This window comes from Meleagris gallopavo, chromosome 12, assembly GCF_000146605.3.
Source record: "Meleagris gallopavo isolate NT-WF06-2002-E0010 breed Aviagen turkey brand Nicholas breeding stock chromosome 12, Turkey_5.1, whole genome shotgun sequence".
NCBI lineage: Eukaryota > Metazoa > Chordata > Aves > Galliformes > Phasianidae > Meleagris > Meleagris gallopavo.
In genome coordinates, this window is record NC_015022.2 from 2,591,297 (window position 1) to 2,614,678 (window position 23,382).

General features: G+C 39.8%; 1 protein-coding gene across 1 annotated transcript in view; it reads left to right on the top strand.

Moving 5' to 3' along the window:
* The first annotated feature begins 3,634 nt into the window (after positions 1-3,634).
* LOC104912807 (unconventional myosin-Va-like) overlaps positions 3,635-23,382 on the top strand; it is a 30,482-nt gene continuing 10,734 nt past the window's right edge. Inside the window, exons 1-3 of the mRNA XM_031555257.1 lie at positions 3,635-3,787; positions 5,268-5,439; positions 11,962-12,106. Coding sequence (XP_031411117.1) covers positions 3,668-3,787; positions 5,268-5,439; positions 11,962-12,106 — 437 coding nt within the window. The 5' untranslated portion in view covers positions 3,635-3,667. The remainder of the gene's footprint in view (positions 3,788-5,267; positions 5,440-11,961; positions 12,107-23,382) is intronic.

Genomic DNA, 23,382 nt, shown 5'->3' on the forward strand with positions numbered 1-23,382 from the left:
GGCAGGTCTTAGGTGCTAGGGACACCTTTGTTGGGTTTAAATTTCCTATTTCTTTTTGTTAGGTTATAGATCACCTTGTGAAGTCTTTCAGTGCATATACTGTGCTGGACAAATAGCTGCATCTCCTGCTATAATTGTGGTTATGCAGTGGAAGTGGGAAACTGACTGCTGAAGCTAATGCTGGGCCGCTTGCATTCCTAATTCTGTTCTGTCAGCAATGTCAGTTTGTGCTTCAAGAGGTTAATACCTCAGAAGAGAAGCTTTCTGAGTCATATGGTCTCATTTGATAGATAATTGTTATAGTCTGCTGATTTCTTCATGTGATCTAAGATGAAATCATGAGGTATTACAGAACGCTGCAATTTTCTATTATACTTTCTTATTATATGAAATTCTGATAATCCAGTGAAATTTCTGAGCTGCCAGTGAGAAATTAATACGTTGCCCTGTCTTTTCGTCAGGGTCATCCTGTCAGTAACTATCAGTGACACTGTGTACTGCCTTGCAGCACTTGTCCTTCCAGCACAGAGCATGGTGCTTTTGTGCGTCCCTGTGACTGTGCAGGTAATGGTGTTTGACGTCACTGCTGAGGCTGGAAGAGTCTAGGCAAGAAATGTAATTTTGACATAGCCCTGTTTATATGTATTCAGTAATTTCTTTTTCCTTCTGAACTCATGGCTATCTCATCAATGTGCCTTCTATTCATTCTGATAATTTCTGAAGCTAGTTTAGAGTAAGCAACAGCCGTATTTTCCTAAAACATCATTCACTTCTTTTCCTTGAGTCAGTCTGTTATCTCCCTATCAATGTTTTCATCCTGGTTCATTGAGCACAATTTCAGTAAAGTTAATCTGATTCTTGCTGTCATTTTTACTGCAATTTCAGTGTTATTTTTGGTTAGAAATTCCTACCCCTTTTTAGAAGATTGATTTGTAATTCATTGTCTCTAGAAGTTCATCGTGTTTTAGTCTTATTTTAATGTAGGCATAAGCTTGCTTTTGTATATTAGTCAATAAGGATGAATATTAGGCATACCAGAGCAAGGCACTTCCCAGATGACCTCGGTCCTGTTTCCACCAGTGTCAGTTCTTTGCATTCTGCTTAGGCTTGGAGCACACAAAAGACTTTATGGCAGTGGAATTTTACCATCAACTGATTATGCAAAAGATAGAATGAAGATCTGATTTGGCAAACCATTCTGCTAAGTTAGTGAGGTGAGAATGCTGGGAAATGATTCACTGCTTCTGATAAGAACTATCTCTCTCTTTACTCCTACGTGCTCTTTTTACCAGGTGTTTCTTTGGCAGCGATTTGAGGTTAGGCAGTGATGCTACAGCTTCGTGCTCTTAGGATGACTTTAGTATCTGTGAGGTTATGTCATGTGGAAGATTCAGCTGTCTCTAGTAACCCAGTTTCTATGGTGATCTGTTTTCTGCTTTCTCCTTCCTTTCTGCAGACAGTAGAAAATGTACAGTTTCAGCTGAATAAATTAGAGGTGCCTATTTCATTCTGGCATAGATCACATAATTAGAAACTGCTGTGCAACATTTGCTGCCTGAAGTTAACTTGGTGTCTTACAAGACTGCTGCCTTTCTAACACTGGAGAACAGTTCATGAGCAGCGTGCTGGTCCTTCTCTCCTGACTGTCTTTGTAGCTTACCTCTTCTGTATTACCTTTTCTTTGTTCCTGATGGAAAACCACATTGTAGATGAGAATCTACTGCTTTCACTGAGGAAATACAAAGTCGTAACAATTGGACCAAGTGCAGTCCATACACGTTTTGTCTTCAGCTGTGACTGGTAGGGTGATGTCTTTGTGTTAAACTGACAGATTTCCCCAGGCTCTGGGGAATAGTCGTTGCTATTCATGTGGTATCTATGGACTCAGTAGTGGCCACACGGTAGTCTTACAGTGAGGGGGAAATCCATCCCAACTCAGTAACACTGCAACAAATACCAGCACTGAAGTGACAGCACTGACAGCGCTGTGGAAAGGAGTGAACATGCTGGATTTTGCGAGAGGAAATGCATTGGGCTCAGCAGCTGACACCCAGCAGTTTCATGCACTGAAATGAGATGTCAAAGCCTGGTAATAAAAAGGGCTGCAGTATTTTTGCTGGGGTTAGCAGTGCTGCCCGGGGCAGTGCAGCGTGGTACTGCCTGGCTGCACCTGGGCGTGCGCTGCCACGCTCCTGCCCTGCAACAAGAAGGCAGTGCGAAGTTCAATTGCTTATCTGGAATGGAAGCTGCTCCTTGTTTTAAATAGTTTCCTCCGGTTTCCTTTTTGCCATAGTGCACGCATACTGTGGGACTGAATGTGTTTTCAAATGATAAAGAACTTCTTAATGCTGATAATAAATTTAACTCTCAGAACCATCTTAACTCTTTTCAGCCCCTTATCTGTCAATCTTGGTGAGGTTCTTAACGCTCTGTCAAAGGAGAACAGGGGAGTACTGCAGCAGCTGGTGTCAGAGTCACAGAAGTTGGATGGGACCTTTAAAGGTCATCTAGTCCAACTCCCCTGCAATGAGTAGGGACACCGACTGCTTCACCAGGTGCTCAGAGCCCCTCCAGCCTGACCTTGAATGTTTCCAAGGGTGGGCGGCCTGTTCCAGTGCCTTACAACCCTTATTGTAAAAAAAACTTCTTCATTTACCTAGTATAAATCTCCTCTCTTCTAATTTGAAACCATTCTCCCTCGTCCTGTCACAGCAGACCCTGCCAGAGAGTCTTCTTTCTTACATCCTCCCTTTAGATATTGAAAGGCTGCTCTCAGGTCTCCATGAAGCCCTCTCTTCTGCAGGCTGCGCAGCCCCAGCTCCCTCAGCCCTTCCTCACAGGGGGGTGTTCCATCCCATGGATCATTTTTGTGGCCTTTCTCTGGACACGGTCCAAGAGGTCCATGTCTCTCACATACTGAAGACTTCGCAACTGATTTTTTTAAATTTCTTCTGGATGTTAAACATAAGCAATAGGAAAATGCGCTGTCTTTTTTTTTTCCTTTTAAATTTTGGACTTTTTTGTTTGGCTTGGTTTGTATTCAAGGATGTTTCCTAAAAATTGTCATTAGGCATTGTTCATTTCAGTTCACACCAAACGGAAGCCATCCAGATGAGCCACCCTTCTTTGTTGTGGCATTCCCAGGACGTAGCATTGGAGAACACAGCCAGGCAGCTGCACGAGTTTGGCACACGTGTAGCACCTCTAAGAGCCTGGCAGAGAGCAGGCCCGTATCTTTGGCTTGGGTGAAAATGATCACAACAGGAATTAGACTTTTCTTCTCTATTGTTTGGCAGGACTTCAGAATCTTCTCAGAAGAGCTACACTTAAGTAATTTTTTTGGTAGCCAAGTTTTTGACCTCTGAAAACATAGGTAGTTTATTTTGATGATTTTCAGCAATGAATGTGCGTCTAAGAACATTATTTTGCATAGGAAATGACCTTTTCTTACTGGAGAAAGGCAATGAAGGCAATGCATACGTAGCCTTGTGTCAACAGAATAATTTAGTCACTTCCTCTGGGCTAGTCAACATATCTTTTGCTTAAAGGCTTGGCTATAAACAGATGTATTAAAAAAGGAAAAAAAAAAAAAAAGATTTTGGTATCATATATGTTGGTGATTTAATGATATTGCTTCAAGAAGTCACCAATCTTTGGTGTTGTTTTTATGTTGCAGTATGCCAGGGTTTGGATTCCTGACCCAGAGGAGGTCTGGAAGTCAGCAGAACTTCTGAAAGATTATAAACCTGGAGATAAAGTTCTTCAGCTTCGACTTGAAGAGGGCAAGGTAGGTCTGCATGTTAAATCCTGACATTGTTCTTGGGAGGCTGGTGTATCTAACACACGAAGCTATATTATAAAACTGTAGCCCTATTTTTATATGTGCTATTATTCTTGACCACAGAGTTTGAGTATTACTTTTTGTGTGATGAATTATGTTTATTTACAGAATTCCATTTTGCCTGATTTTTTAAAGTAACTAAGATAACAAAAATGTATCCAGCTGCCTGTATTATTCAGTTATATATATGTATCTTTTCCTACATTCAGTTATATATATGTATCTTTTTCTACTTTTGCTATTAAAGCTATAACCCTGGTAGATACTCCAGGGGGCCACAAGGAGAATAGTGTTACAGAAAGAAATGGTGACTTTCAAGTTCAGCATAGCTATGAGAAAGTTAATATCAATAAGATGGGGCAAGGATTAAGAGCATTGCCAGAATGGTGCGATATGCAGTGTGGAGAAGGGATGACATCTCTCTGAAAAGATCACATCCTTGCAGTGAAAGCCTGTTTATATTTTCTTTTGCCATTTAAATGGTTATTTAATGTCAGTGTATAATGGAAGTGGTCCTTCAGGTCTTCTCATAGAAAATAAAGATCTCCTGCAATAGTTCAAGGATTTATTTTTAATTTCTTTTCTTCTTACCAGTGGGCAGCTTACATGCTGTTTTCAGATGGAGGTCTACATAGTAATTAAGTAAAATGAACAGATTATATGTGGTCCTAAGTTAAAACACTTTAATTGAATGAATTTAATTCATTGACTCACTCACATCTCTGATATGGCAAACCGAGCACAACCTTTTCAATCAGACAAGATCTGTTTTGCTCCACCCTCCATATTCCAGACTGTGCAGTAGTGCTGCACACTTGTGTATTGAATGTGGTAGAATGTAGATGTTTGCCAGTTAAGACTCATTGTGCTGGGACAAGAGAATGTCAGGTAAATAAAGTATTGTTTCCTCCAGAAGCAGATGCAATTAAAACATCTACATTAGAAATTAATTTGCATAAATCTGTGTGAATTATAAGTAACATTTTTTTCAGTTTGTGTTTTCATAGCATTCTTGTCCTTGCCAACATTCCTGTATGATGTTGTTGTATATAAGGCTGGCTGTAGACTGATGGAAAATTATTTCCTCTGTCCTGCTCAAGAGGAAAATAATATGGAAAACTAATTAGATTTGTGATAAAACACATTTCAGTTTATTTAATAAAAAGATTTGACAGCAAAAGCAAGGCATTTGTTTAAGTAATAGTTTAAAAGGATGAAATACATTTATTATTGCCTATTGCATGTAGATAACCCCTTTGGGAATTTTTTAATGATACTTTTGGAGAACCCATATAACCAGACATTGAAAGTGTTATCTTGTGTTTTTATACCTTGTGAATCTTTTGCTGGGAAGAATGGTGGGAGGGGTTGAATGAAGAGATCTAAACAGCTGTTCTTTCAACATGTGCTTCTATTTGATTTTCAGGACCTAGAATATTGCCTCGATCTGAAGACTAAGGAACTGCCCCCCTTGCGAAACCCTGACATCCTTGTTGGTGAAAATGACCTCACAGCACTCAGTTATCTCCATGAACCAGCTGTTCTACACAACCTCAAAGTTCGATTTATAGACTCTAAACTCATTTATACCTATTGTGGCAAGTATTGTCTTTTTATCCTGTAATCTTCACAGAGACTGCAGTAGACAGGAGAAGTTTGTTATTGATATTTGTACTTTTAACTTAATGGTAGGGTAGGTTGGGTTGTTCTTGTGAAAGTCCCTTTTTTTGTGGTCAGTAAGTAGGCTTGATATCATTAAGGCTCAAAGAAAACTGACTTCACTTTATGTTCCTCTGGCTTCCCAGTGAGCTCTGTTTATAAAATTTTAGCCATGGACAATTTTAGCCGTGGGATTTCTTTCTGACTGTTGTTCCCCTTAGGCATGTGTAGATAGGCATTGGCTGGAGGAGAGCTTCACACGCTGAGGATGTAGGAGGTTAGCGTTGCTGTTTGATGGATTTATTGCTTCCTGCCTTTGATTGCCTCCATCTGTATTAAACTGCCATATCTTTGTGCTGAAGATACTCCTTTATTTTCCTTTTTGTTTTTTCTAGTCAGTGGAACAATGAGAGTGCATTTGTAACAGTGTGTGAGCTATGCTTGTCCATTCACAATCATGAACAGTGTGAATTTTAAAAATACATTTTGCTCACAGTAGATGTTACCTAAAGCTGTAATTGCCTGTAATATTTTCATACAGCCAAACTGTGGGGAAGTTACTTCATTGTAGGTACAAAATTGTAGCTGAGTTGTGTGTTTTAAGGATGCACTGATAGATAGTTTAGGCTTAATGCTTTTGGGCTTGTGTGCATGTGTTTCTTTTAAATTTTAGTCTTTAGTCAAAATACATTTTTAACTTTTTAACATAGCCATTATATTATGAACAGACTGTTAACTTTTCAAATATTTCTTTAGTTTGCTTATTTTTTGGACACTGTGCTAGTACATAAGGAACAGTTTAAGTCATTAGGGTTTTGTTGTCATTTGTCGGATGTTTTTTTTTGTTTTTGTTTTTTACATTTAGATCTGAGTAAAAGGAAACATAATATGATGATGTGATTCCTGGAAATCAAATACAAAAAATTTCCTTCTTGTGATTGTCTGATTAAAACAAAGACACATTCTTCCATACATGTAATCAAATTACTATTTGCATATTCATCAGAGCTCAGTTTATGCCAGCAGAAATCATACCCCATGATTTCTTTATAAGTACACAAGTACTTTATAAGTACACTTTGTTTCTAATCGTATGTTTGTAGGACAGTTCCGATTCTTGTTACCAGGTGCCAGAGGTTATTGAGCCCTCTCCATGTTACCATACATTAGACTTGCTATTTATGATTTCATTGTGCTTTGCACTATTTGCAGACTGTAGAGTAGACTTTTGCAAAGCTGCAGATGTCATGTTGCAGGATGGCCCTTGACAGATAGCAGCAAATCGTGGCTGCTGGTATCTGAAGTAGAAATTTCTATTTTGCATTATATGGCCTTGTTCTGTCCTGGTCTGCAGGTAGAACGTACCGTGTGTCAGATTTCCCTGTTCTGGATATTCTTACAGTTCCACCCTGGTGAGGGATGTGAGGAATGAAGGCAAGCAGCGTGTCAGGCACTTTGTGATGGCCAGAGCACAAGCATTAGTGTTGTGCTACATTTTGCCCACACCAGCAGTTCTCAACCTGTGGGAGCCCAGCAGAGTGCATCTGTTCCCAATCCTGCTCTGAGCAGTGTCTGGGCCATGCGGGCCTGAATCTGACTTTGCCTCCCTCTGCTTGCAGGCAGCCTTCATTCGCAAAGGTTTGGGAGATGATGCATACCTATATCTCATCCTGTCACACAGTTAGAGTGTGACCACAGGCACCGGATGGTTTAGGCTAGAAGAGACCTCTGGAAGTCTTCCAGGAAGCTCCCTTCTTACAAACAGATCTGACGAGACTGGGTTGCTCAGGGCTTTGACTAAAGACACCACAGCCAGTCTGGGCAGCCTCTTCTTAGGGTGTGTGTTTTAATCCCCAGACTTCTCAGCTCCCCCATCTTGGATATAGTCCACATTCTGTCCCTAGTGCCTCCATGGGGGAATGTTCAGTGAAAGGGCTTTTGAGTAACTGGAGTCTCACAACCCGACCTTGTAAATAGTTTCCAGTTTATGAGTGTGGTGTCTGCAAGTACAGCCATGCCTGTCCTGTGAGACAGTCTGCCCAGTTTGTGTTTTGTTTGCTTGTAAACATGGATTATGTTTAGTGTTCTGTAAGAGGCTTTCTAAAGGAGTATGTTGTCTGCTGGTTTTGTTTTCTGTTTGAGAAGACAGGTTGTTTTTATGTTTGTCCTAGTGCTGCTTTAGTTGTGGGTCTGGCTGATGTTGCACAGTTTCTCCTAGGGCTAGAGGGCTTTTAGCAGCTTATGGAATTCATTGATTTGGTATTGCTGAGCTTGATCAGTCCTTCTGCTTCCCAATACTAAGTGATGCTTCTGTGAAATGCATGGTGGGTGAATTAGAAATATGTGGCTTGTGCACTGTGGCAATTTCAGCTGGTCTCAGTGCAGGTGAGTGAGTTCTTACACTATCTAGGGGACCGAAGAGTACAGTATGCCATGCATTTGTTGTCTTGAGTGGTAGGCATATATATATTACAGTGTAAGCTAAGTAAAATAAAGCTAGTGTGTTAGCCTTTAAAAACCTGATCCTTTGGCCAAGGACATTCACTTTCCAAATCATTATCAATTTCTGTCCTAACTATGTGGTATTTGGCTTCTTCAAAAGATGATTGTCTTAGAGTTCTGCTCACGGAAGGAATTGCATGTGCCTCCTTATTCTGGTTCAGACATTAGTCAGGTTAGGTTAAATACCCAGTGAAGGTGATTTCCATGGCCCCAGAAATTAATTCAATTATTCTTTTCTTAGAGTAATAGGTTGAATGGATATTAACTTCTTTATAGTTTCACTTTGAGGTAACCCAGACTTTTAAACAGAAGAACTCCTGATTTCTTAATTTCAAGGCAGCCTGTCACCAGAAATCCAGAGCGGATTTATTGTTTTGTTTTGCTATTGAGAATATGAAATGAAGAGTTCATTTCAGAAACTGAAGGGTTATAAGGAAAAATAAATGGACAACATGCTATGACTGTGATCAAAACTCAGTAAATATTCCTGACTAGTTCAGATGTATAAATACTGCCTGTTGTGAAGGACAGCAAACTTTAACAAGTTAAGAAAGTGTTAGCATTAATATCTGGTTTACCCACAGATGGATGAATACATTCAAAATGAAAGAATTGGCCACATTTACTTTGGATGTATGTAAGAAGAATGGCAAAAAGTAACAAAAAGTAATAAAATTTCATGTGACTGCAGGAATGAAAGCACACACAATGTGGGAAGGGCCATGATATTTCTTATAAAAACAGCAATACCATTCAGTGGAGGTAAAAGTAAGTTATGTATGAATTATTCAGAATTATTATCCTGGGAAGCAGACTGGTTTAAAAGTTCCCATAGAAAGTACATAATTCTTGCCTTGCTTGTTTTGGTTATTTCCAGATGGCAGTAACTTGTTGATTTTGCAAGCCACTACTGCAATTAAGTGCTTTAATGTGTTGGAGATTTGTCATGGAGCTGCAGTTTTGAATTCAAGGGTTCGTTTTTGCCAGTGCAGCCAGAAGCAGGAGGGAATTGTCTGAAGTTTTGCATGGCTTTTTTAGTGTCTCTTTGAATACATGTGCAAGCTTGAGAGGCTTTAGGAGCCCATCCATCACAGCCTCAGTGCCAAAGGCTGTTGGCAGCCAGCCTGTTGGCATGGGGCAGGCTGGGTTGTCTAACACATGTCTCTTTCTCCATGGCAAGTCATGGAGTCATAGGCTCATAGAAGCATTTGAGTTGGAAGGGAGCATTAAAGGTCACTCAGCCTACCTGCTCTATGATGAACAGTCCCAGAAGGACTCCTCAGTTGCAGTTGTGCCATGCACACTTTGTTAATAAGCAGCACTGCAAAGAAGTGCTGACAAACATCGGCTGTGTGGTGTGAGTATCGGAACAAGTGCTGGTGAATTAGCAGACCTGGCTAATTAGCTGAGCGAGGCACACGCGTCCGCTCCCACGGGAGCACTGCAGCAGAGAGCCTCATCCGGCCCTCAGCACCAGAGCTAAACCTGCAGTTCCTGCTGCTGCAGAGCCAGCTTAGTGGCTTGGACTGAGCGCAGGTAAAATGCAGTCGCTCCTCATCGCTGTGTCTGGCAGTAGCTCATTATTGGTGAAATCAGGAGTCGTAACGTGGCTCACGTTCAGTGCTGAAGCAGGCCTGTGAATCCTGAGGCTGTGTGACTCTGCTACTGAGGTATGCTGAAAAGAAAGGATTAAGTGTTCCTGTGTGCAGGCAGATCCCTATGGACCATCAGGGTCCAGAGGTGCTTCCCAGTTGTTTATACTGCAGAATTTCTCAGCATTCCTGCTGACAGCATCACCAGGGCCCTGGAACACCACCGCTTCCCAGTGTTTGCCCTTACAGCCATCATTTCTAGCCTCTCTGATGTCCCAGACTGAGCTCACCTGACTTTGATTTGCATACTGTCCTGATCCTCCACACACGCTGCCATCTTTGTGCTGTGGGCACGCTGGGGATGTTAGATCAGCCTGTGGCAGTCCAGGCTGCAGCTGCTGGTTTGGCAGCTGCTGGGCTGGCTGCCTTCTGCTCCCCTGCCCCAGCCTGACTCCATGAAGCCAAGGGATGTGGCTGGTCATGCCAGGAGCAGCTCTGAGCACCTTGGGTTCTCGCAGGCCCTGCTCCAGGCCCCAGCTCTGCTGCTGCTGCTGACTTACACCCCCAGCTGCTGACTCCCAGTGTCGCTGATGGGCGCTGCAGTGTCTGCCAGCACTGAGCTCCTGTATTCCCACACCCCTTTGATTTTTTTGGCTCGTCATTACAGCGTTACACTTGCCACACATTTTTACAGCGACTTTTGAGTTACTGAGTCATTTGGGTGAAGTCATTTGGTGGAAAAACACTGGCACTGGTTAGATAGGCGTGCCCAGACGTGTAACTGGCCTTATATTTGAGGAAATAAATCAAAATTTCTCCAGTCTCTTTGTGAAAAGTGTTCTGTCGTTATTTAATGTTTTTGCTACAGTCGGTGCTTGATTTATAAATACATGACAGGGCTTAAAAATGGGATGATACTCCCAGCAGCAGAGGCAGGTTACAGATGCTTTCACTTCCCTTCTCCCAGCTCTGCATGGAAAGTTCCTGAGATAGAAATCACAGCACTAATCTGCATGGAGCAGAGGGCTGGGAGCCCTGAGGAAGTGTGGGCCTGTGTGAATTTTTAGGTAAATTTAGAAATGTGCTGAATGCTGTGGAAATGCTTACAGCACACATACTGAGGAATACGTTGTCCAAGGAGTGTCTATAGCATGCTTGCTGCAGACTTTATGCAGCCACAAGAACCTTGAAATACAAATGTAAGAAGAGATTGTATTTTTAAAGTTAGCTGCAGTTAAAATTAGTTTCCTTTTGTTTTTTTTCTGCTTATATCACATGTTAAGGTGAGGAAGAATTACCATGTCAAGAGAGCAGATTTTACCTGGAATGACGAGGTCTCACATGTCCGTGATCAGTGATTTCACCTCTGTGTGGAGTAAATAAGAAGTGTTCCCTGCCCATAGTAAATATTGCAGAAGAGAAGAGTACCAGTAGTCTTCATTCAGACCCTCCCTGGGGGCAGAGAAATTCTCTTTTCTTGTGGAAAAGAAAACTGGACCAAGGCCACTTCAGATCTCACTTTGTGGGTAGGAAAGATGTACAGATTAAGACTGAGCTTTTCTGTAAAAGAGGAGGGAATTGGAGGTAGTCTGTTTTGGGAGAGCAAAAGGATGGTGTGAATTTAGAAATGCTGTGGTGATGACTGGCATAAAAAGACTGGAAAACTAGAAGATGGAAGGAGTAAGTAGTTTCACATACAGACATACAGCGTGAGGATCTTGTGGTGCCTTCTAGAGGTGTAATTAATTTCCTGACTCGACTGCATGCCTCTGTGTTGTCAGCCCCATGTGATGTATTTTTTGACCCCTGTCAGAAGTGTCCTGCAGGCAGGAGGTTGTTCCTGCTGCCTGGTAAAGCCATCCAGGTCACACTATGACTCCACTTTGTTGTTTTTAACAAAAGCTGTCCTGGGTTCAGCTCCTGAAAGGTTAACACACTGTACATAACAAAATGCTTGTGAGGCCATTTAGCAGCTATAATTCACAAATCCAGGTACTTTTACAGTTAAAGAAAGGGGAACGTTGATAGATGCATTGTACTAATATTGTATGTATTAGGAGCGGAGGCACTCCGAATCTGGTGATGCGTAATAGCTTTAGAACAGGCAGGTGAAGAAACGGAGTAAAAAGCTGTCCCTGATGTATGCCCTGAAGGAGGATAGAAGTAAACTCATTCTAGCTTTTGTACACAAAGCCGAGGTCAGACTAAATATCTATTGAAATCAACAATATAAAGCGTGTGGGTTATTCTTCTCTAGTTAATACTTTTAGAAAAGTTAAAGCAATAGTTGATGTTAAACCCATTTTTGTTTTATTTTATTTTGAGACAACTATTACTAACTCCCTTTGTTTCATTGTCTTTGTGTAGGTATCGTCTTAGTGGCCATAAATCCTTATGAACAACTGCCTATCTATGGCGAAGATATCATCAATGCGTACAGTGGCCAAAACATGGGGGATATGGATCCACATATCTTTGCAGTGGCAGAAGAGGCATACAAGCAGATGGCCAGGTTTGTAGACCACATGAATTTTGAATTGGATTTTATAAAAGGAATGAGATTTAAAACTTCTGGCCAACAGACTTCTCAATAATTTATGACTCATTAAGTAGTTTCAGGATCTGTTTTTTATCCGGTGTTCCAGTGTATTTCACAAGAGGGTAAGTTGTCCAAGTTAGTGAACATGAAAATGTTACAAATGCCCTGGAGATCCTGGCTGGTGACAACTAACAGGAATAGCTGTGGATCTCTTTAGAATTTAGGTCTAAAATTAGCGTGGTGCTTTATAAGATTATGTAGTTTTAATTTGATTAGCAAACTGTGGGGGTACTTTTTAATCATTGGTGGATTTTTAAAGAGAAAAATGAAGATTTTTAGCTGTTTCATATTTGGATATGGAACTGACAACAGAAAGAAAAATCACTGGGCTTACGAATGCTATATGCTGCTACAGACTGCTAGTTCTATTAGCAGAGTCCCAACAATGTAATCTGCTTTTGACTGCTATTGAGTAGAATTAAGAGGGAGGAAAAGGCTGAATGCACAGTGTGTGCCCCAAAACAATGTCTCTAAGGACACTATAACAGCTGTGCAGGAAGTCCTCATTTCCTTAATTATTGCACGAAAACAAACTTGTCACCCAAAGAAAGTTGTTGTTGGAAACTGTTCTTCCCTTTCACCCCAGTAACCTGTCAGTTTGAGAAGCTTTTTGAAATATTTAGTTTCTAGAATGAGCCTTTTAGGATACCATGTGGTATTTGGTTAGCAAAATGGTCACAGATATCCTCACTGTTTAGTTACAAGCTACCCATACAGTTTTCCTTGTTGATAATACAGCCCATGATCAAATTAACCCGGTAAAATAGCAACAGATGTTTGAATTAACTGTAGTGGACTTCAGGCACTAGTGCAGAAGGGGGAGCAAGGCAGAGATGGGCTGAAAATGATAAAATGTTCAGCTTTGCAATTAGCTACCTTTTCATTAAAGAATTCATATGAGAGCTGGAATGAATAAAATCCTCCATATGATATGAAGTCAGCTGTGTGAGTACAGTGATCCACTTAATACTCACATAATAGATAATTTTAAAAGAAAGAGATGCATACAGTGCAACATTTCCTGATGTGAGGTAATTGCAAAATAGGAATGTTTCAGGAATACTGCACTCTTGCGTTGTTATATAGCAGAGGTGCTCCCCTTACTTTCCTACTGCTAAGGGAAAAAAAGACACATAATTTCGTATGGAAATATAAAGGCAAAACTGTGTGTCATGACAGTCATATTTGTACGGTGTGGCTTTTTTAACCTAGATCCACATTGTTCTACTATTGCTGGTCAAGTCCCTCCAAAAGCTCTATGAAATAAGAGTATGGTAGGCATACTTTACATCTGAGGCACAGTACACACCTGCATTTTTATGCCAGTGGGGGATGCAATCCAAATATCCAGAATTTTTGTTCGTAGCATTGATCAGTGAGAGGCTGGAAGGCGATCTCTCTCCAGGGGCTGCTTTTCAGAGGGGACATACTGCTTACCTGTTCAGAAAGTTCAAATTTCTACACTGTGTTCACTTGTTAGCTGAAGACTATAGAGTGAAGATTTCTATCTACCACCATCTGCACTATCTACTGTTTCCTTCTCTGACATCAGACGAAGATTCAGAGGGAGAGATTTGGCAATAGTTTCTTCTGTGGTTATTTCTTTTTGTATTAATTGCCTTCTCTTCAGCTCTAGATGCTCCCTCCAGCAGTTCTGTGCTGCTGAATAATAACAAATAAGATGTGGAAGTTCCTTTTGAAACAAATGATGAGAAGTTATATAAGCATGGAAATGATCTTAAATAATCTTTTAGCATTAACGAATTAATTCCTTTGTGTTCTGTGCCTACAGCATGTTACAGACACTTTATTTTTTTATAAATAAATGCCATTACTTTCATAGGCGCATAATAAAACCTGACCACACAAAGAAAAGTCATACAATTCTTCTACATTAAAATAGCTGTTTCACTTTTTACTTAGTTTCCTAATGTTTATTTCCTTTTCTCTCTATTCCTCAAGACTTAAGTAACAATTCCATTATTTATTTCCTTATTGTTTCTTTTCCTTCTATTTTTGTTTGTTTGTAAGGATTTTTTCTGTTTGGACTTGCTGAGTGTTTACTAGTTGAATAACATTTTCTAATGCTATTTTCAGTTCCTTTATTTCTTCATACCATTTAAAATCAATGATAATTTCTGTATCTGGGTGAGTGACCTTTTATTCCTGAATTATGAAATTAAAAGAAAAAAGAATATGAAGATCTACAGTTCCTCTGCTGGTCATGTAAAAGTGAAAATGAGATTGTATCTGACCTTCACTAAAAATTTAATAGTTACTTTAAATATTCATATAGTAGCTATGTTTATGGCAATTATCTGCATTCATGCATATATTCTTGAGATTTATTTTACTGTTGCTTCTAATCTGTCTTAATGCCCTGTTTAAAAGATGACTGGAATAATTACTCATGATACTCCTATCCATAAAGCTTCAACACATTAATATTTACTCCTTAATTCTTGTTATTTATAATATAATGATTTAAAGTTTCTTCTTGCCAGCTGCATTACTTCCCTTACTGTGACTCTTTCTTTGCATTTGGTTATACTACGTGATTTCTGAGATCTTTAGCCAAACAAAATGACCCCTGAAAGCTAGCCATAGTAAACTAAATGTTTGCATTGTGTCTTCAGTATGTACAGTGCAAAAATATGAATGATTAGTTAAAAGCAGCATGGCTTTTTACCCACAGTTGGCTGTTAGATAACTGATTATCATTAGTTTAGCCCAGGGAAATGTATATAACTTTTGAGAACTACTCTTATTTTGGACTTCTATTTCTTTTCCTTTTTCCAGCAGAGCCAAGTTTCTGGGCAATTAGTCTGCAGTGTAGCAGGGTGGCTCCTTAGGGTGCATTAAGTGATGAGTAGTGCTCACTCATCTGTAAATTTGACCAAGTCTGTCTTTTTATTGATAACTTTATATGGGACTGTGGACTTGCCTTTGTCTGCATGTCTTGTATTTCAATTTCTATTCATTATTCTTTCTTAGATTGTAGGTAGCCTGTGTATGGATGTATCTTTTGTGACTTCCATGGATAGCTTGCTCAGAGAGGTTTTGGACAACTTTTAAGGAAGACTAGCAAATTAAAAGGAAGTAAAATATTACTAAAACACTTACTTTTTTCCCTTCTGAAATATAAACCATAATATCTGCATGTGAGTGCTTGTGTGTGTTGAACTCTTGGAACCACAATGCATACCACTTTTATAAGTCAGCATTTTCTAACTTTTTAACAAAAAATATTATTCACAGTTGATAACTATGAAAATTGAGGCATAACATTAGCTGATAAGTTTCCTAATTTATTTTTGTTTTTTTGAAAGCATTACAACTTTGGTAGGAATCAACTTTCAGCACATGTGCCTTTCTTTCAGTTTCTTTTCAGTGTTTGGTAGAAGCCTCCAGTTTTAAACCCATGGCTCGTGATAAAAGGAAATGTTATACTCTTGAAACTGCTAAGAATTGCATGAAACTACATGAGACTTAGATTATTCATTTCCTTACACTATTAGGGAAAGATGTTCTAAACCACTCTTACATGGGATCCCTTCTGTGTAGTAAGGGCATATTACATAATTAAGATAATGTATATTTTCATCAGTACCTAGTTGATCTATTTTGTTTGCTCTTACCGTGGTTGATGACAGATACAGTGAAGTTGTCTGCTGAGAGTGCAAGTTGAGAATAATGTCTGCAAACAGACATTATGTACTGGTGAGATTTGTGTAGAACTCAGTGAGTGCTAGAATGGAAAGCAATACTGTCAGTCTGCAGTGTTTTGCTTTTTCTATTTGGATAAAGCATCATGATTTATTCAATGTTAGTGTGAATCTTCTTCATTAAATTACCTTTAATAAGCAGGTTGCCTCTCTGTTTTGTAGATTTGTGGCATGCATCTGATGGCTCTCAGCTACATGAAGATTTTTTTATATCACTTTTTGTTAAGAAAGAAGCTTGGTGAACTGTTGAGTAGGTGTTTTGAAAGCACCTTGACTGACAGCCTCCCATTTCGCAGCCATCTCAAGATGATGTCCTGTTATAAAAATGCACCTTTGTTCAGCTGCTGCTTTGCTTCCCAGTATCTCATTAATGGATTCTCTATTTACTCCTTTCAGAAGTGGTAAGGGAGATAATGAGCAACACATCACGTATCCACATGTGGTTATAAAATGAGAGTGTTCCCTGGTAGGCACCGTGCAGGCATACAGCAGCCTGCTTTGACACATGGCTGTGACACATTACTTTTCCACATGAAATACTTACCTAGTTCTTTTGGGCCTCTGCTGTTAAAATTAGAATGAAAAGGGAAATTGTCCTTTCTGGTACAAACTGATGATTTTGGAATAAGGAATTAACCCTTACACTTCAGGTCTGGCATTTTGTGGTACTGAATACAAAGCAACAGATGCAGTATTCAAGCAGACGTAATGTCAAGACCTGAGCAGTGATTATTTTTAGGCAACAGAAGGGTTAATCATGGCCATAGCTGGAAGCTAGGGTTCATGTGAGGTGTCCTGCTGGTAGCTAGGCAATGAGCTTTAGTAAACTATTATGGGAGTGACCTCTGACTAATCCCTAGATAAATCACTTCCATAGTGCTGGCTCATCTTTGTGCTCCTCTGGTGTGCAATCTGTCATGATTTTACAGCATGTGCTGACCTCAGTTTTCTTCATTTGTATGTGTTGAGAGACGCTATCATCAATTCATTATCTTTTCACCTTTTGGTGTTTGTAGAGTCAAGAGCTGTGTTTCCTGTCTGTCTCTGATGCCAGTATGTCATTTTTGCTTGTACAATAGAAAAGCTGAGGCAGAGACATGTCATGCATCTGTCACTAAGAGCTGGTTCCCAACACTGAGCTCTCAGCTCCCAGTCCTCTGCTCAAATCCTTTTGTCCAGTGGCAGAACAGGATGTCAAGAAGAAAGACTGATACGTTTATTAAACAGTCGAACTAGAGATATGTTGAGAAATGTGGCTAAAGAGCATGGTTTTGCTGGACTAATGCTTCGTGCCCATTAAAATTAAGTCTTTTACTAAGAATGAATTTACTGATTAGTCACTGCAAGTTGTTGTGACTCAAGGTGCAGCTGAACAGATCTCTGAATTGCTCAGCATGGCTCCTGCAAGGATTGGGGTGTTTCCAGTTAGAGCACGTTAGATCCAGATAGTCAAAATAAACTGATGGGTACAGGGCATGCAGGTAGGACAGGCCTGAAATGTGGCTGCTGTTCCTATTGGGGAATAGCACTGATAATAAGTTTTTTTTTAACCTTTTCCTCTCATCATGTTGCCACGTTCAAAACCTTTAGTCTCTAATAACAAAGCCTAGCACTGATAGAGCATTTCGCACATTCTGGGCATTATACAAAATTTGGCTTGTTAACCCGCACAACAGACTTTTAAGCATGGCAAAAGTAATTATCTGTGTCAGACCTTTTGGGATGTGCCATCATAGACCAGTCTGTTTCACCAGTGGGAACATGGGGATGACGTGGCTCTGCAGGAAGCAGGAGCCATGTCCAAACACAGAAGAGCACTGAGAGAAGGAAACCATTTCACAATGAGGGAAAAGGGTTTCTCAAGTTCGGCTGGCATTTGTCAGTGCTGGCTGGGTGCCGGGGAATCTTGTCCCCAAGGAGGAGGCCTTGCAGGGAGCTGGGTTCAGCAGGCCGAGCACACGGAGTGTGAGCTTTCTCTGGGCTCTTGGAAGCACTGGAAAGTGGGAATGCAAAACCAGGGTGCTTTTCCCATATAGCAAGCCAGAGAGCCTAGTGCAGAAGTCAGGGGGATAATAGAACTTATTTAGGGCTACAAAAGTTGTTGTGATGAAAATAGTTTGTTCAGAAGGTCAGTGAAGGGCAAAATGCCGAGGCAGGCTCCAGCCTGGCACCTCCAAAGCTGCGGCTGTTCTCTGTTCATTGGAGAGCACTGGAAAACTGCCGGATGAATTCTTGTTTGTTTATTGAGCGGTTAAATTACTTCTGGTGGAAAAGCAAATCCAGGGCTTGTAGAGAAGCCAGCTTCTCCAGAGACTCCTGACAAACGCTGTGCACCCTGGGCTGAGTGTGAGGCCTTCATGGTGAGCAGGAGCTGCTCAGTATATGCGGCTTTTGCTGCCACACAACGCCCTGTGCAAAGGTGAAGCTAAGTGTATTGCATGGACCTGTGGTAAACCTGCCAAAGCACGTGGGTTTTACAGCTGCCTTTTGTACTGCGATAAGTGCAAAAAGCAGTTTTTGTCTTTCAGAGAAGCAAGTAGTTGTAATAATGGAAGCATCGTGCAGAGCTGAACTGTGGTTGACCAGGCAGCAAACTTGGCACAAATTGTGAGGCTCCTGTGATGCAGACACAGGTGCAGACAGCATACCTGTGAAGTGCTTGGGTCCTGCAGGAGAAAAGCAGGCTGGAAGGGGCCTCAAAGTCCATATAGGGGAACTCTCTTTGTCTCAGACATTGCATATAATAGAGCTATGTATTCATAGAACTACCAAAAATCTTTTTGTACTATACTTTTAAGTACTATTTGTACTATCACTCTTAACCAAAACCATACTGAAAACCCTAGAAATTTGCTATATTTGGATTCAAAGAAAGGCACATAGTAAATAAAGGCTTGCCTGTTTCACATTGCTTTAGACGTTGTGCCCTGTACTGCAGACACTGACAAAGCTATTTTCATTCACAGCTATGCATACTGAGCTGTGAGATGCAATAACTTCTTCTGAGCTTTGTTTGCATTTCTCTCCTGAAAGGCCAATGTGACCAAGGTTACCACATTTCTGTCTACAACTTCCTGTAGAGAAATGCATGGATGTATACTGTGTCCTTCACCTGCACACGCTCTTTTCTTAGGCCCAACAGCATTGTGGGAGAAATATCCTTATCTCTCTTCAAAGCCACACTTTACACTGAAGAAAATTGGGCATTCTAGGAAACATGGATATATTTTGATTTCAGGTTTGCCATTGCTGATGTTTGAGGAAACACTGTAATTTAGATTATTGGAGTGAGATGTACTTGGTGAGTCTTCAGATGAGACAACTTGTGTTAAGAGACAATGTGTCTTATACCACAGATTTGTCCTTCTGTTTCTCCAGTCACACCCCAGCACTTTAATCTTTTCCAGAAGTTCATTTCATCTACTATGCATTGTTTTTTGGGTGTTGAAAAATGCCTGGTCCTTTGAAAACTGTGCTTTCTTCAGTCAGCCGGGACTGGGAAGATCCTTCCTAAATTTCTTGAAAATTCTTGAAGTTGCTTTCTGTGAAGGTCGGAAAACAGTACATCTTGCAGAGAACTCTTAATTTATACCAGTAGCTGATGAAAGTGGATGGATTTCACAAAGAGTTTGCAATCTTCCATGTTTGTAATTATTCCAACACAAACAAGGCTGGAAGAAGCTGTTTGTAATGAGTGGAATGTTGGATGTATTTCTCTGTTTTGATAACACTGACACTTCGAAGTTATTTGGGATCATCAATGAAGCAGTTATGTAATTTTGCACTTTCATGATGGTTCTGTTCCTGGTGTGTTATATAAAGTTGTTTTATTTTACTTCATCTTATCAATGAGAAAGTTAGTTGGTAAAATTTTCTGTGCTCTTTTTTGTTTTTATATAGCTGCCTTGTGGAAAGGAAATTGATCTTTAATAAATGTATTTGTTTAGTCATGCTCTCATATCCAAAGATGTATGCCTACTTGATTTAGTGTTGAGGTTGCTTTGCTGGAGACAATGATGTCAGCTGCACATATGTACATGTATTCTAGCACTGTTTGAAAATCTGCTTAACAAGGTAAAAAGTCTCACTGATTTTATGTTGGTGCCTATTTAATCGTGTGGCTGTTGGAGTAGCTGTAGCTAATAGAAGTACTGCTAGATTTCAGACATGCCAGCCTTTCTGAGTGAATCCTATCTGACCTTTCATCAGTGTCATTACTTTTGAAGTTATTCTCCTGAGTTGTTTTTCCTGGTGCTGTAATTCAGCTGTAGAATGATGTGTCACTCAGAAAGCAAATTCGAGTTTCTTTTCTGTCTTTGATGGACACGACTCACGTTGATGTTAGTGGTAATTACATGTGCATGCTTAGAACAGAATCTGCCTCAAATGTTCCCTGAGTCACTGGTTCCTTCCCAGGGACTTCGCATCGGGTTAATTGCTAACTTTCTTTGATCAGAGTTCACTGTTTTGAAAAATCTAAACGATTCCAAGCTTACTAATCTACTCCAGTACTGCAGAGTTGCAGCAGAAAAACAGCAGTGAGATCAAGTGGACTAGATCGTCACTGTTGGATTAAATACAAGCTATTCATTATGTTCTTGGTGTTGTGCTGAAGCAGTAGATCTGGATGTTTTCAGATTGCAGGATCAGGCCTTGAGCAACAGTTTGTGCAGTGTTCATTTAAATAAAAAATGAAACTCTCATATGACACGGCGATGGTGCCCTTAGCCATTACCTCAGCTTGTTACTCTTAAGGAAAACAATAAACCAATATCTATTCCACACAGACACACACACACAGAAAAAAAACAAAACAGTAGATTTAATTAAGTTCTTAGCTCTGTCTGCCTTCAGGCCATCTCCACTCATACCATGCTAAAAGGAAGCTTCTGTAAAAACAGCACCTTGTCAGTGTCCTCAATTCTAGCAGACATAGACGATTTGGAGTGAAAAGCACAGTAAGTTCTAATGCTCCTCTCATCAAATCACTCTGTTATTTGGTCTTGCTGTTTAAACTATGAAGGTTTCAGTCTGATCTCTCTTGCCAATCTTGTCTATGTTAGATGTACTGAGACAGCTTAGCTTTGAAGTAATGTGCCACAGACAAGTGTTTGAAGTTCCTATCAAAATCTTTTAAAATCAGCTGTTGATGATGTACATTTGCCAGCTGGAGATGTTGATGGCTTGGGTAAGGATGGATTGATATGAATATTGAGGCTGATGTCAATGATTCTGTATAGCTGTTGTTGGTTTTTCCAAGCTGATGTTTATATGTTGTGTGTCCTTATATGCATCTATTTGACATTATTTGCCTGAGAGTCCCAAGTCTGAAAGACAAGATCAAGTGATTCATCTTATGCATCAGTCATAGGAAGGAATAAAGCATAAAAACAATGTTGTACTTTGATGATGAAACTGAATAGCTCTGTGCTTCTTTAATCTCATCTGAAATACGTATTGATGGTTTTTTAGCTGTTTTAGTGTTCCTGTTTCCAAGAGGGACTTTCTTTTGGTATTGTATAGAAGAAAAAGGTAAACAGAGATTGGTAGAGGTTTTTCAGTTTATGTGTTTTAGTTACCCTGATGTTTGGACAGTGTGCTATGAAGTAATGGTTATAATGTGGTCAGTTTGTTTGTTTGTTTGTTTGTTTGTGGGAAACAGCTTTCGAAGGTACAGAGGTATTAAGGTATTAAAATTGTTTTAAAATTGGCAAATCTGCCTTTAATAACTTTGATGTTTATTTTATTGCACTTTTTTTTTTTTTTGCCTCAGTTTTTCCATTGGTCGACTGAAATTATTAGCAGTTGCCTTGGATAATGACAGCAATGATTAGTATTGTAGCAGCACTTTGTACACAGTAGAGGAGCCCCATGGCAGTGTTGCTCTTGTTTCCACTGACGCTGACAGCTGCAACTCAGAGTAGAATTTCTTTCTTTCTGAGCCCTTTTAAAAGCCTCTCCCTTAGATTTTTATGATACACAATTTAAGTTAATGGTAGTCAATGCTATTAAATGTATTGCTTTAAGGTGTATGCACATCTCCAACATGTCTTGAAAGAATATTTTTTTCAAACTGCTTTTTGGTTTCTTTTGCACTATTATTTCATTAGTATTCTGCAAAAAACCTCCTTTGCAAGTAAGGTATTTCAAGTCACTTTATTCCAGTGCTGAATCCCCTTTGAGCTGAAGCTAGCTTCTGTTTTGAATTTTGCAATGCTTTTTCAAAGCACAAAAAAACTCAACCTGCTGGAATGTAGGTTGTGATCTCAAGCTTGCAGGAGTGAGGTAAGTCTATATCTATTCTGTTTGGGAGCTTGGACAGTAAGATTCCCCATAAACATACTGCCTGTCAACAGAACTTTGTGGGAGAGCAAAACTGTCTTTAAAATTAACCAGCCGATGCACAGATCTTTGTCTTTTCCCAGAGTTATGATGATGAAAAATTTGTGAGTGACATATATTGCTCATTCTGTCACCATTACTTGTCAGAGTGGAGCTGTGTATAGCTTGGCCACAGTGTCTGAATATTGCCTTTCAAAATTAGACATCATTTTTGTGATAGATAACACTCTTTTCGTTATTAGTTTTTTATTCCACGATGTGTCACTCTTCTATTTGGCAGGAAATAGCTGTTATTATTACGTGTTTTTTTAAGTATAGTCCTGAGTGCAGGAGACTTGGAAGATTTCTGAATCAAGTGCCCTATTACTGGAAGCAATCTCAGCACTTTCCTTTTGTTTGTGAGATGACCAGGCCTATCATCTTAAACCCTGAGTTTTTTGTGGGTTTTTTGGTCACTATCTTATTTTTGTCCTCTGCTGAGAAATGGCAAAAACTGATGCCTGAGCACAATGCTTCATGTTTCCACGAATGGTAAATTAGTCACTATCAATCTGTTCCAGTCTGCTGTGATTAAACACCTGCCAATAGTTCAGCATAGCATCATCGTAGCAGAGTTCTGCATCATAGGATGTGATCATCATCCACCTTTGGGTGAAAGAGGACTCCTACAGCTTCTCATCTTCTGACTTGTTTTTCCTCATTTCTCTTTGTAAGAGCATAATGAAAAAAGTTCTATCCTTTCACAAGTAATCTTCACTTTAAAATCATCTAATTATGTGCTTCGCGTCAAGAGGAAGCATCAGGAAGATGAAGAAGTATTGTGCAGATAATAGGTTATGTCATCAGATAACAAGTGGTGTCACACATTGCCCTGCTTACATGTTTTATTGGCTGAAAGTTTTAATTGTAGCTCCTTTTCTGACTGGTGACATGCTAAGTGCTCAGAATGCCAGGTCAGAGATTGAGGACTAGTGATTTAACTGCAAAATTGCCATTTCTGTCTCTGAACAACTCAAATGTTTTTTGTATTTTCTTTTTTAGTTTTTGTTGGTTTGTTTTAATATGGACTGATAATGAAAATTTCATTTAGCCTAAGCAGAAGTTATATATTAGACTGACCGT